The following is a 12,982-nucleotide window of genomic DNA, read 5'->3' on the forward strand; positions in this document are numbered from 1 at the left end:
GGAAGGGGGCGGAGAGTAAACAAGGAACAGCGTGAGAGAGACGGAGAGCCGACCGGGTAAACCGAGCTAATAAAGGAAGGAAAACAGGAGGGAGGGAACGAAGGAAGGATGGCGAGCGCAGTGGGAGAGGAGAGGAAAAGAAGGAAGGAAGAAAGTGTGGCCTTAAGAGAGACAGCAGATTACTCGGCCATGGAGGAGAGATGGAGCGGAGGCGAGGGATGGAGAGGTCGACGGAGAGGAAGGAGGAATGGAAGAGAGCTTTATCTCCGTCTCTCACGCAGAACAAGGAGAGAAGAGCAAAACTGTGGACGACAACGTGTGTGTGTGTGTGTGTGAGAGAGAGAGAGAGAGAGAGGCCATTTCCTGAGTGCCCATTTTCATCTCATCCCTAATCTTCAATAATCCATAGCATTTATTTATATTTTCACACACACACACACACACACACACACACACACACCCACACGCACACAATCTATCTCTCTATCCCTCTTTTACACACATTTGCACACACAAAAAAACAAGTGCATGAATGACATTTCCTGTTGACTTTTATATCAATCTCTCTCTCTCTCTCACACACACACACACACACACACAAGTCAAAACCAAATGATCCTAATTCGGAAACAAGACCCAAAGTCACCCTGTTGGTGGAGATAAATTCACAGCATCTTTTTTTGTCAATATGGGGTAATACGGGGAAAGTGGGCGTGGCCAGAAGGAAATTATAGTAGGAGGAGGCATGGTTAAGGAAATCAAATCACCTAAAAATTAATAAATAAAAAACAGTAAGCTCAGCATGAGTCAGAGAAACAAATGCAATTTATTCAACTAATTGCATATTATCCAATTACGCAAATCCTAATTGTTTTATTTGCTATGGAGAGTAGAAGTTACATCATTCAGCCTGTGCACTTTACTGCATGAGCTTTATATTTAGCTTTTTCTTCTTCTAATTTTTCCCCCTAAAACAAACATTCTTTCAGCTGCTCACATCGAGGGGTCGCCACAGCGGACCATCCGATCCACAGACACACGACCTGGCACAGGTTTTATGCCGGATACCCAGTGGCTGGGCGGTATGGGGTGTGGCCACCACTGACGGCAGAGCTCGCACCTGGAACCCCAAATCAATAACCCAGAGTCTGAGTTGCTGAGGCACCACTCCCTTCCTACTGTATTTTGGTGGGTTCCACACCTGGGTTATCACCTGCATGAACTGAAACTCATACAAGCTGTTGCATGTACTGATTTCGATATACAATCAAAACAAACCCACAAAAGAACTTTACCAAAATTAGTTTTACACAATGTGCGGACCTCCTAGTGGGCCGTGAGGGTACTGCGGGTGAGTCATTTAATTTAACCTAGTTTAAATAACCCTGAAATATTTAGGATTACTAACTAGTAATGCAAACTAGTAATGCAACAGTATGAGATTTCAATTATTTGCTGTTCTTTGCCCATGTGTTTTTTCGGAGTTGTGATTAAAGCTTTGGCTGGTTTGTTTGTTTCCCCGCATTCTTAAGGTTAGGAACGGCTATCTTGACCATCTTCTGTACCGCAGCAACTTGTTCAAATAGAAACTAATGGTTCAGAAGTGAAACAGATTAATTAAAGTCGGATATCACTCTGTAGCGTCCTGTAGAAACCCCACGGAGAGGTTTTAAGAGCAAGTCTACAAATATCTCAGATTTCTGGTAAAGAAGGGAGTCAAAGCACGGGTTTGGTCCATGTTCCTGGGAAGCCAGCGTTTCAGAAGTGAAGCAGGGAGTCTGATCACAGCTCCGGCTTACTGAGAAACCTTTCCACCATGATGGTCTCAGCACTAGTGAAACACTGGGATACGTGCATGAGTGTTGTAGGGGATTATATAGAGAAATAAGGGAGAGGTATTACTTTCTTGTTGACTTAAACCCCCGGTCATCGTGTATTGAGAACCAAACTCGTGAGTCTCGTCACGTCTCAGCGTTTATAATCCACTAAATATCCATTTTTCAGGTTCAGTTTTCTTCGCAGTAACTGAAGCTCCATGATTCAAGCTGTGTGCTGAAATATTAATATTGCAATTTATGGAGCTCCGTCCTGTAAACCTGATCCCTTCTTTGATATCATATCATGGACCCTGCTGGAGAGCCAGTAATGCCTGCGATTAATAGCACTTTCACACCTAACTGCTTTGGTGAGGGTCTATTGATGTTTTTTCCCACTTCGTCTTGGTTTGAAGCAGAGTCTGGTAAAACCCAGGGCCTCCTCCATCCTGCTGACTAAACCGAGCTTCAGGTTTTAATTCATGCTAACATGATGACATTTAATCACCATGGTTTCGTTTTGTTCATTTACCTTTTCAGGGTTCTACAGCTGTGTGAGCGCAGACACATCGCGGCTTGAGATCACGTCTTCCAAGGAAACAAAGTGCGCTAATTTTTGAGTGCGTACATCAACGTGTTTGGTGGAATAATTGCATTTTGAGAAATATTCAAAGTACAATTTAAATTAAGTTGTACAAACAGTACCAGCTTAATGAGGGTGTATAATATCAGAGGAAGACAGATTTATTGATAAGAATACTATAAAAGGAATAAACCATGGCGAGGTGTGCTCTTACAGGAAACTAATCATTCATTCATTCATAATTTTTATTTCAAACATTCATATTCTTTACTTACATCATCATCAATCATAATCAATCATAATCCATGATGTAGAGTGCTAAAGTGACCTCACTGTCACCACCAGGAAGATGAATGATTACTGATTTTCTTCTATTTTATTCCTCGTATAGAAACACAGATTTCAAATTACATTATTTTATTTATTAAAGAACAACATTTTTTATTCAAAATTTTCATTACACGTATTTAACGTTGTGGAAGATGTATAAAAAAAAGTGTTTTTAACTTATTCGTTATGGTATAAGCAGCTATAATCGGTCATTTAGTTATTAATAATACAAAAACAACAACAGCACAGGAAATCTCAGCCTTGCAAAAGTATTCATACCCTTTGAACTTTTCCACATTTTGTCACGTTGCAGCCACAAACGTTAATGTATTTTATTGGGATTTTGAGTAATAGGCCAACACAAACTGGCACATACTGTAATTGTGAAGTGGAAGGAAAGATGATAAACGGTTTTCAACGTTTTTTACGAATAAATATCTTGTCTTCAGCCCCCTTTTTCTCTGATACCCCTAAGTGAAATCCAGTGGAACGATTGTCTTCCGAAGTCACCTAATTAGTAAATAGAGTCCACCTCTGTGATTTAATCGCAGAATCAATAGAAAGAATACACCAGACAGGTCAGGGATAAAGTTGTAAATAAGTGTGTGTACCCGGCACTGGAGACTCCTTCAATTAATAAATATTAAAGGTTACCTTATAGAAAAAATTTCGACATACCAGTATTTATACTTTTGATGTTTAATTTTTGAGGGTTTTTTTTGTTTGTTTGTTTTTTTAAAGTTAGAATGACTTTTATGAAATGACATCATACCAATGTAGAGTACATGATGATGGGATAACCTTGAACAAAGTCCCATAACGTAGTGGTGCAAAAAAACGAACCAAGCTGGACTATGCCGTAGTGAGAGCAACCAATGTTTACCACTGTACCAATAGGGGGCGTGCTGCTGATGCTAGCAAATACGCGTACATAACAATGAGTGCTCCCCTCTGGGAGCTAAGACGCACCACACGCTAATATTTCTGAAACAAAAAATGTAACATTACAACACTATTGAATAGATGCGTGAGATGAGATATACACACACCGTGTGTGGGAAGCTGTTGGGTCCATCCTAATTCATGATCGGAATTCTAAACCTTGTTAAAAATGTAAGGGAGCATGGATGCAGTCAGACGCTGTGCGAATGGATGTTAATCAGAATAAATGCAAAAAATGAAGGTTACAGTCACTTTGTTTGGAAATAAACATCACTGCAAATTAAACATCATCGCAACATTGATACAACTAATTAACAACGCTCATCCAACGTAGGGTTCCTGATGATGCGTTTTAGAACGAGTACATTTATATAAACCTGTGATGTGTATTCTCTAGAACAACGCTGCTGTTCTAGAACGTTAATCAACACCTTTTGACCAATCAGAATCCAGAATTCTAAATTGTTTTTTAAAAAAGTTAAATGCTAGGTGATACTTAACGTACAGTATATGTGAAACATATTACACAAGTATCAACATATTTAGTTTTCCAACTGTAAGACAGACTAAATGTTATTTTTGTCCTAATGCACAAATAATTAAAGTTTAAAACGAGGAAAAGGAAGAGAAATGAAGCCCTTAAAAGGCTCTGTGCACTGTGAGCTTATAATAACACTCAGGTCTAGGCACTCACTGTTAGACTCCAGGAGTTTAAAGCGAATTAAAGAACAGAAATAGATTTTAAATCAAATCTGTGAACAATAGCTACAAGTACAGTGAACCACAAAAACAACAACAGCTACACGAGCTGCTTCCAGTTTAACAAGTACCCTTGAACATTCAGGATAAAGAAATAATCTCAGCGAATCGGCCCAAACCGGCTGCAGATCTACACGAGATATTCATCAGCCTCCTACTTAGCGCTAAAGATATCGGCCGAGTCGTGCCAGTCCCGCGCTCTCGGCTCGGAGCGCCGCGCGTCTCTCACCTCGCGGCTTTATAAAAGGGTGCAATAACAGCATGTACCCGTCACGAATACAATCCAGAGCACCACGAGGACGGAGCCAGTGTTCCCGGCGTTCGACGGGCCACAAGAGTGTCTCTTCAACAGTTACATTTCACAGATTTCACAGCTGTTTGAGAAAAAATAAAAATAGGACGCACCTCAAATGCAACAAATGCCCTTTATTAGAGAGAAGACACAGCATGTGCAATTTCCTTAGCTTATTCAGATTTTCGTTCTTTATAATAACCCTAACCCACAGCATGCATTTACAGGAAAATCAATCATAAGATTCAATAATCAAAACATTTATATTTTCCCTAAAACTACAGGTTAGACGTATTAAAAAATAACAGAATATGGATAAAAAAAATAAAGAATATCAGAATATGGATTAAATTATGGATTGAATAGTCCTGCTCGCGCTGAGAGATCACGTACGCTAGTGATGCGCGGGTCGTCGGGAAACCCGCGGACCCCGCGGGTTACCCGCGGGTCGGGTTGGGGCGGGTAAAGAAGTTGTCACTTTATTTGCGGGGCGAGTTTGGGCGGGTCTTTAAAAAAATTTTAATAAAAAAATCCATGTATGTTGTGTGCAATTTCCTATAGCCTATAATAAATATTTGGTAATATCTATTTTCATATTTTATTAAGTTCTTTGATAAGGTTACGTCACGTGACAAGTCACGAAAGCGCCAAGCATCTACCGCTGCCAATCACAACAAAAACAAGGAAATAAAAGTGAAGATGAAAGACGAGGTGCGGGAGACATTGAGGTCGGGAATTTACATCACTAAAAGAAAAAAAGGTCAGACTGCTAAATCTAATGTTAGATGAATCTAATCTAATGTTAACGCTAAATGAACATTTCCGTGTGATAAATGAAAATAATGTCAGTGGTTATTTAGCGTAGGCTGTAAACTGTAGGCCTGCCCTATACAAACCCAAAATAAAAAAATTGTTTAGCCTAGATTACAAACGCTACTTTGTAAATGTTTAAAATGTGTATCATTATCTTGTTATTAATATAACCTGATTTATCGTTCATATTCATAATCATATGTTGTTGCCAGTTTACACGGCGATGTTTCCAAGCACTTTCAGGCTGAAATAAAGGCTGTTTTCATTTAAATTACAATGCCTAGTATGTCTATTTAATGGTCGCGGGTGCGGGGCAGGTTGTAAAAATAGATACAGTGGTGCAGGGCGGGATGGGGCGGGCTCAATAATTTTATAAAACCGGGACCTGCGGGTCGGGTATTTTTCCAACACTCGGGGTGGCATCACTAACGTACGCCACCCCGAGATCACACCCAATCTCACCCCTGTAGCATCAGCAAAGATTTAAACTCACGATCTCCGGTTCATACGCCAGGGACCAGGGGTAGCTTAGTGGTTAAGGTCAATGGTAGGGCTATTGTGGTTAAGACATTGGACTAGTCATCAGAAGGTCTTAGGTTCAAACCCCAACACCAAACTGCCCCTGATGGGCCCCCTGAACAAGACTCTTAACCCTTAACTGCGTAGGTTTATGATAAGACGAAAATGAAAGTCGCTCTGGACACGGGTGTCTAGATTTACATCTGGATAAGGGTGTTAACGCTGCTCGAGTCTGCATGCCTGATTGATACATGCAGCTACATGTGAGTCATGCTCTGTTTGTATCATCACAGCTAACTTTTAGCATGCAAGCTAGTTTACATTAGCAGAGCTTTAATTTATAATAAGGTTAAAGGTGTTTACAACAAAAAAAAACATAAGTGTCTGATTGTTTTTCATCCCAGTAGATTGAAAGTCAAACCACTTTCACATGTTTACAATTTTGAGGGTTTTTTTTTGTGTGTGTGTGTGTATGTGTGTGTGTGTGTGTGTGTGTGTGTGATTTGCATTTTTACTTCATTAAATAATATCCGGCCTTCTACCAGTTAGCTGTGTGTGTGTGTGTGTGTGTGTATGTGTGTGTGTGTGTGTGTGTTAGAGTGATACAGAAACCACAGGAGGATGAGAGCGCAGGCGCTAAACTGCTAGCAACAAATATTTATCACTTGTTAGCAAAATTAGCATCGTAGCTCAACTAATCTTACGCGGAAAACTCACTTTTATCTCTTGTGTGTCGCTAGTAAAGTGTGTTTAGCTGGTAATCTTCAGTTCTGATGAGAAATACTGTTTTACATGCTAGGCTAATCTACTATCTATAAACAGCCGCCAACGATCCTTGCTACTTCTCTTTCCCTAGCTGTATTTTTCCATGTAATATGTAGAGAGTGTCTAAACAGTACACTACAAGGATAAGCGTTTTCCGTCCATTTCTGTAGGAGGTTAATTATACTTTTGTCTGAACTCGGATCGAGAAAGTATATCCTAGTCAACCCTTGATATCAAATGTGTCTGGTCTAAAGGACGACTACCAGGAACTGCGTGGAACCGCGGTGGAGTTTCATCTGAAAAGAACCTAGAACACACCATGCATGTTTTTCTAAGCAATTAGCGCTGCCTGCTAGCTTTGCCAGCACACCTACACAGCTTGCTTTCACAGTAATCGTGGCAATTTCTTCTCAAGGTAACGGTGTTAAGGCTTTAAAAAGAACACGGCGCCAGTCAGCCTCCAGAAAGGAGAAAAAAATGAATCGCTGCCACCTTTAGATGAGGAAACGATTTCCTGACTGATTTAAGATGCACTTTTTTTTTTGTTTGCATGTGGGAGGACGAGCGCTATTCAGAGATGCGTCTTACAAAAGGCAGAGATGCGAGACACAAAAAAAAAACAGTGTTGAATCATAATCATCACAATGAGAGTGTGTGTGTGTGTGTGTGTTTGTGTGAACAAGGGAAAGATTTACAACCAAAAAAAAGCGAGAGAGATAGACAGACAGGGAGAAAAACTGACCGGAGTAGACGTCTCCGTTGCTGTAGGCCTTTCCTCGGCCCTCGTCGTCACTCGGTACGGCCGATACCTGCTTAGCCGAGGCGCAGCCCATCTCCTCACACACTCCCCCCTCTCACCATCCCACCTGAGAGTCAGAGAACCAGGCAGATTTATTTGTAGTGCACACACTCCAAACACACACACACACACACACAAAAATCTAAACTACATAACCAAAGCTTGCTGCAAATCACAAGTTTATATTTACGCGGATTATATTACCGTTTCCATAGTAACAACACTCACACACACGCACAGTGCTGCTCGGGGTGTAACGGTCACTTGATTTGTTGAGGAGGAGTCTCCAGTCCCAATGCTCTGAAACAGTCTGTAACATTTCTGTGATTTCAGGAGGAATTTTTTTATTTCACTCTTTGGGTTTTCAGAGACATGACATGTGCGGGAACTGAACCTGAACCCTGAAGGTGCAAGGTGACAATCTGGTGCTAGCAACTAAGCCGACCCCCCCATTTCTTCGTATTAAATTCAATTAAATGATGTAGATTAAATGAAAGAAACAGGAACAAATGTGTTACGCCGAAAGGCTTCAAAGTGCCTCTTTTGCATCGTCTTAAATGAAAACAATTTAGCAAATTGTTTAGCAAAATATCATGCACGCTTTTTATTCATTCATGTTTTTTCTTTGATGATGTGAACACTGTACAATTTTTTTTCACAGTAATACAAATTAGTCTAATGTCTAATAGTGAAACAAAGTGTGATGTTGTGTAGCCTGTTTTTTTTTTTTTCTTATCAAAGCGTTTAGTTTTTTAGCACTGCACTGGGAGATTTCGTCTGTGTGATCTGGCAACCCTGGTCTGCACAAAGTGTACAGGCAAGAGAGCGAATTTAAGGAAATGAAGATGAAAATGTGATTTTCAAACCTTATCAAAAAAAAACAAAAAAACTTTAAACTCTGCTGTGGTGTAAAAGAAACCAAATGTGGTACAGTGTGTGTAGTTATATATTAGCGCAGCCTGCGTGTCGCCTCTGTACGTGAGTAAACGTTGTTGCTGTTAGCGGTGAGCGAGCACGGCGATGTTGAGGAGATTAATGTGGGATAAAGTGGCGGCACTGACAGCGCTGAAGACAAACACTCAGAGGATGAGTGGAAGCAGAGCAGCGTGAGGCTCGGCATCAGCACGTCAGCGCGGTCCGTTCACTACACGTCTGAGTCATGCCGCGCGCTCTACGCGTGACCTCTGACCTTCCCGGGCGTCATTCAATTCGGTGGGAAATGAATTAAAACCAGATAAAAAAAGAGAGACCATGTGAAACTGGGAAAGAAAAGAGCAAAATGTTCTAACAATGGGGTAGAGGGGATAGATAGATAGATAGATAGATAGATAGATAGATAGATAGATAGATAGATAGATAGATAGATAGATAGATAGATAGAGTGATGGATGGATGGATGGATGGATAGATGGATGGATGGATGGATGGATTTTGTTGATCCTTAAAGAGAAATTTGACATTGGGCAGTTCAAGAATTGAGTTAAGATAGAAAGAAAATTGTGGAGAAAAGACGTGAGAGGAAGGCACCGGAGTGTCATCAAAGTGAGATCTCCTCCTTCACTCATCCTTCTCCTTTGAAGTGGACATCAGGGCAAGTGTTTAGCATGAACAGGACAATGCACCAGGTGCGTGTGTGTGTGTGTGTGTGTGTGTGTGTGTGTGTGTGTGTGTGTGTGTGTGTGTGTGAAGGGGGGGAGAGAGAGAGAGAGAGAGATAGAGATGTAAACACTTTATCCCTCAAGACTGCATTTCATTATAGTAGGTGAGAGCGATACTGAGAACGACAAGGTAAGAGAACATCGCGATCAAGTCAAGTCAAGTAGGCTTTATTGTCACTTTAACCATATACAGTTAGTACACAGTGACACGAAACAACGTTCCTTCAGGACCAATTAACAGACAAGCTAACTAGCTAACTAAGAAGCCTAATTAGCTGGCTAGCTGAGACTGTGAAATGTTTAACGGTGAGGGCAATATGACACTGTAATAAGGTAAAAGGTGATAGAGCAGCGTTTTAAAGTATTGCTGCTCTAATATGGTCTGATGTGGTTAAAAAGTGAAAGAGCAGGATTCTAATAGGGTAAAAGGTGATAGAGCAGAGGTCATTTTTGGTGAAGGTGATAGAACGGGGGTTTAATGGGGCAAAAAGTGATAGAGCAGGGGTAAAGGTGATAGGGCAGGGGTCTAATGGGGTAAAAGGTGATAGAGCAGGGATCTGATGGGGTGAAATCTGATAGAGTAGGGGTATAATGAGGTAAAATATGATAGAGTAGGGGTATAATGGGGTAAAGTCTGATAGAGTAGGGGTATAATGGGGTAAAGTCTGATAGCGCAGGGGTCTGATGGGGTAAAAGGTGATAGAGCAGGGATCGAATGGGGTAAAATCTGATAGAGCAGGGATCTAATGGGGTAAAATCTGATAGAGTAGGGGTATAATGGGGTAAAGTCTGATAAAGTAGGTGTATAATGGGGTAAAGTCTGATAGCGCAGGGGTCTAATGGGGTAAAAGGTAATAGAGCAGAGTCTAATGGGGTAAAAGGTGATAGAGCAGGGATCTTATGGGGTGAAATCTGATAGAGTAGGGGTATAATGGGGTAAAAGGTGATAGAGCAGGGGTATAATGGGGTAAAATCTAATAGAGTAGGGGTATAATGGGGTAAAAGGTGATAGAGCAGGGGTCTAATGGGGTAAAATCTGATAGAGTAGGGGTCTTATGGGTTAAAAGCAAATAGAACTGGGGTCTTTTACGGTAAAGGTGATAGAGCAGGGTCTAATTGGGGTAAAATCTGACAGAGTAGGGGTATAATGGGGTGAAAGGTGATAGAGTAGGTGTCTAATGGGGTAAAATGTGATAAAGCAGGGGTTTAATGGGGTGAAATGTGATAGAGCTGGGGTCTAAGGGGGTAAAATCTGATAGAGTAGGGTCTAATGGGGTAAAATGTGATAGAGCAGGGGTCTAATGGGATAAAGGTAATAAAGCAGGGGTCTAATGGAGTAAAATCTGATAGAGTAGGGGTCTTATGGGTTAAAAGCAAATAGAACTGGGGTCTTTTACGGTAAAGGTGATAGAGCAGGGTCTAATTGGGGTAAAATCTGACAGAGTAGGGGTATAATGGGGTGAAAGGTGATAGAGTAGGTGTCTAATGGGGTAAAATGTGATAAAGCAGGGGTTTAATGGGGTGAAATGTGATAGAGCTGGGGTCTAAGGGGGTAAAATCTGATAGAGTAGGGTCTAATGGGGTAAAATGTGATAGAGCAGGGGTCTAATGGGATAAAGGTAATAAAGCAGGGGTCTAATGGAGTAAAAGCTGATAGAGTAGGGGTCTAATGGGGTAAGAGGTGATAGAGCAGGGGCCTAATGAAGTAAAATGTGATCAAGCTGGGATCTAATCTGATAAAGTAGGGGTATAATGGAGTAAAAGGTAATAGAGCAGGGGTATAATGGGGTAAAATCTGATAAGGTAGGTGTATAATGGGGTAAAGTCTGATAGCGCAGGGGTCTAATGGGGTAAAAGGTAATAGAGCAGGGTCTAATAGGGTAAAAGGTGATAGAGCAGGGATCTTATGGGGTGAAATCTGATAGAGTAGGGGTATAATGGGGTAAAAGGTGATAGAGCAGGGGTATAATGGGGTAAAATCTAATAGAGTAGGGGTATAATGGGGTAAAAGGTGATAGAGCAGGGGTATAATGGGGTAAAATCTGATAGAGTAGGGGTCTTATGGGGTAAAAGCTAATAGAACTGGGGTCTTTTACGGTAAAGGTGATAGAGCAGGGTCTAACTGGGGTAAAATCTGACAGAGTAGGGGTATAATGGGGTGAAAGGTGATAGAGTAGGTGTCTAATGGGGTAAAATGTGATAAAGCAGGGGTTTAATGGGGTGAAATGTGATAGAGCTGGGGTCTAAGGGGGTAAAATCTGATAGAGTAGGGTCTAATGGGGTAAAATGTGATAGAGCAGGGGTCTAATGGGATAAAGGTAATAAAGCAGGGGTCTAATGGAGTAAAAGCTGATAGAGTAGGGGTCTAATGGGGTAAGAGGTGATAGAGCAGGGGCCTAATGAAGTAAAATGTGATCAAGCTGGGATCTAATCTGATAAAGTAGGGGTATAATGGAGTAAAAGGTGATAGAGCAGGGGTATAATGGGGTAAAATCTGATAAGGTAGGTGTATAATGGGGTAAAGTCTGATAGCGCAGGGGTCTAATGGGGTAAAAGGTAATAGAGCAGGGTCTAATGGGGTAAAAGGTGATAGAGCAGGGATCTTATGGGGTGAAATCTGATAGAGTAGGGGTATAATGGGGTAAAAGGTGATAAAGCAGGGGTATAATGGGGTAAAATCTAATAGAGTAGGGGTATAATGGGGTAAAAGGTGATAGAGCAGGGGTATAATGGGGTAAAATCTGATAGAGTAGGGGTCTTATGGGGTAAAAGCTAATAGAACAGGGGTCTTTTACGGTAAAGGTGATAGAGCAGGGTCTAATTGGGGTAAAGTCTGATAGAGTAGGGGTATAATGGGGTAAAAGGTGATAGAGTAGGTGTCTAATGGGGTAAAATGTGATAAAGCAGGGGTCTAATGGGGTAAAATGTGATAGAGCTGGGGTCTAATGGGGTAAAATCTGATAGAGTAGGGTCTAATGGGGTAAAATGTGATAGAGCAGGGGTCTAATGGGATAAAGGTAATAGAGCAGGGGTCTAATGGAGTAAAAGCTGATAGAGTAGGGGTCTAATGGGGTAAGAGGTGATAGAGCAGGGGCCTAATGAAGTAAAATGTGATCAAGCTGGGATCTAATCTGATAAAGTAGGGGTATAATGGAGTAAAAGGTGATAGAGCAGGGGTATAATGGGGTAAAATCTGATAAGGTAGGTGTATAATGGGGTAAAGTCTGATAGCGCAGGGGTCTAATGGGGTAAAAGGTAATAGAGCAGGGTCTAATGGGGTAAAAGGTGATAGAGCAGGGATCTTATGGGGTGAAATCTGATAGAGTAGGGGTATAATGGGGTAAAAGGTGATAAGGCAGGGGTATAATGGGGTAAAATCTAATAGAGTAGGGGTATAATGGGGTAAAAGGTGATAGAGCAGGGGTATAATGGGGTAAAATCTGATAGAGTAGGGGTCTTATGGGGTAAAAGCTAATAGAACAGGGGTCTTTTACGGTAAAGGTGATAGAGCAGGGTCTAATTGGGGTAAAGTCTGATAGAGTAGGGGTATAATGGGGTAAAAGGTGATAGAGTAGGTGTCTAATGGGGTAAAATGTGATAGAGCAGGGATCTAATGGGGTGAAATGTGATAGAGCTGGGGTATAATGGGGTAAAATCTGATAGAGTAGGGTCTAATGGGGTAAAATGTGATAGAGCAGGGGTCTAATG

General features: G+C 41.2%; 1 protein-coding gene across 1 annotated transcript in view; it reads right to left on the bottom strand.

Annotated features, from left to right (window-relative positions):
* Positions 1 to 12,982, bottom strand: part of zgc:92140 (uncharacterized protein LOC447854 homolog) — a 44,903-nt gene that overhangs the window by 13,266 nt on the left and 18,655 nt on the right. Inside the window, exon 2 of the mRNA XM_053504243.1 lies at positions 7,560 to 7,683. Within this exon, the coding sequence (XP_053360218.1) occupies positions 7,560 to 7,650 (91 nt within the window). The 5' untranslated portion in view covers positions 7,651 to 7,683. The remainder of the gene's footprint in view (positions 1 to 7,559; positions 7,684 to 12,982) is intronic.

Source organism: Clarias gariepinus, chromosome 9 (genome assembly GCF_024256425.1).
Source record: "Clarias gariepinus isolate MV-2021 ecotype Netherlands chromosome 9, CGAR_prim_01v2, whole genome shotgun sequence".
NCBI lineage: Eukaryota > Metazoa > Chordata > Actinopteri > Siluriformes > Clariidae > Clarias > Clarias gariepinus.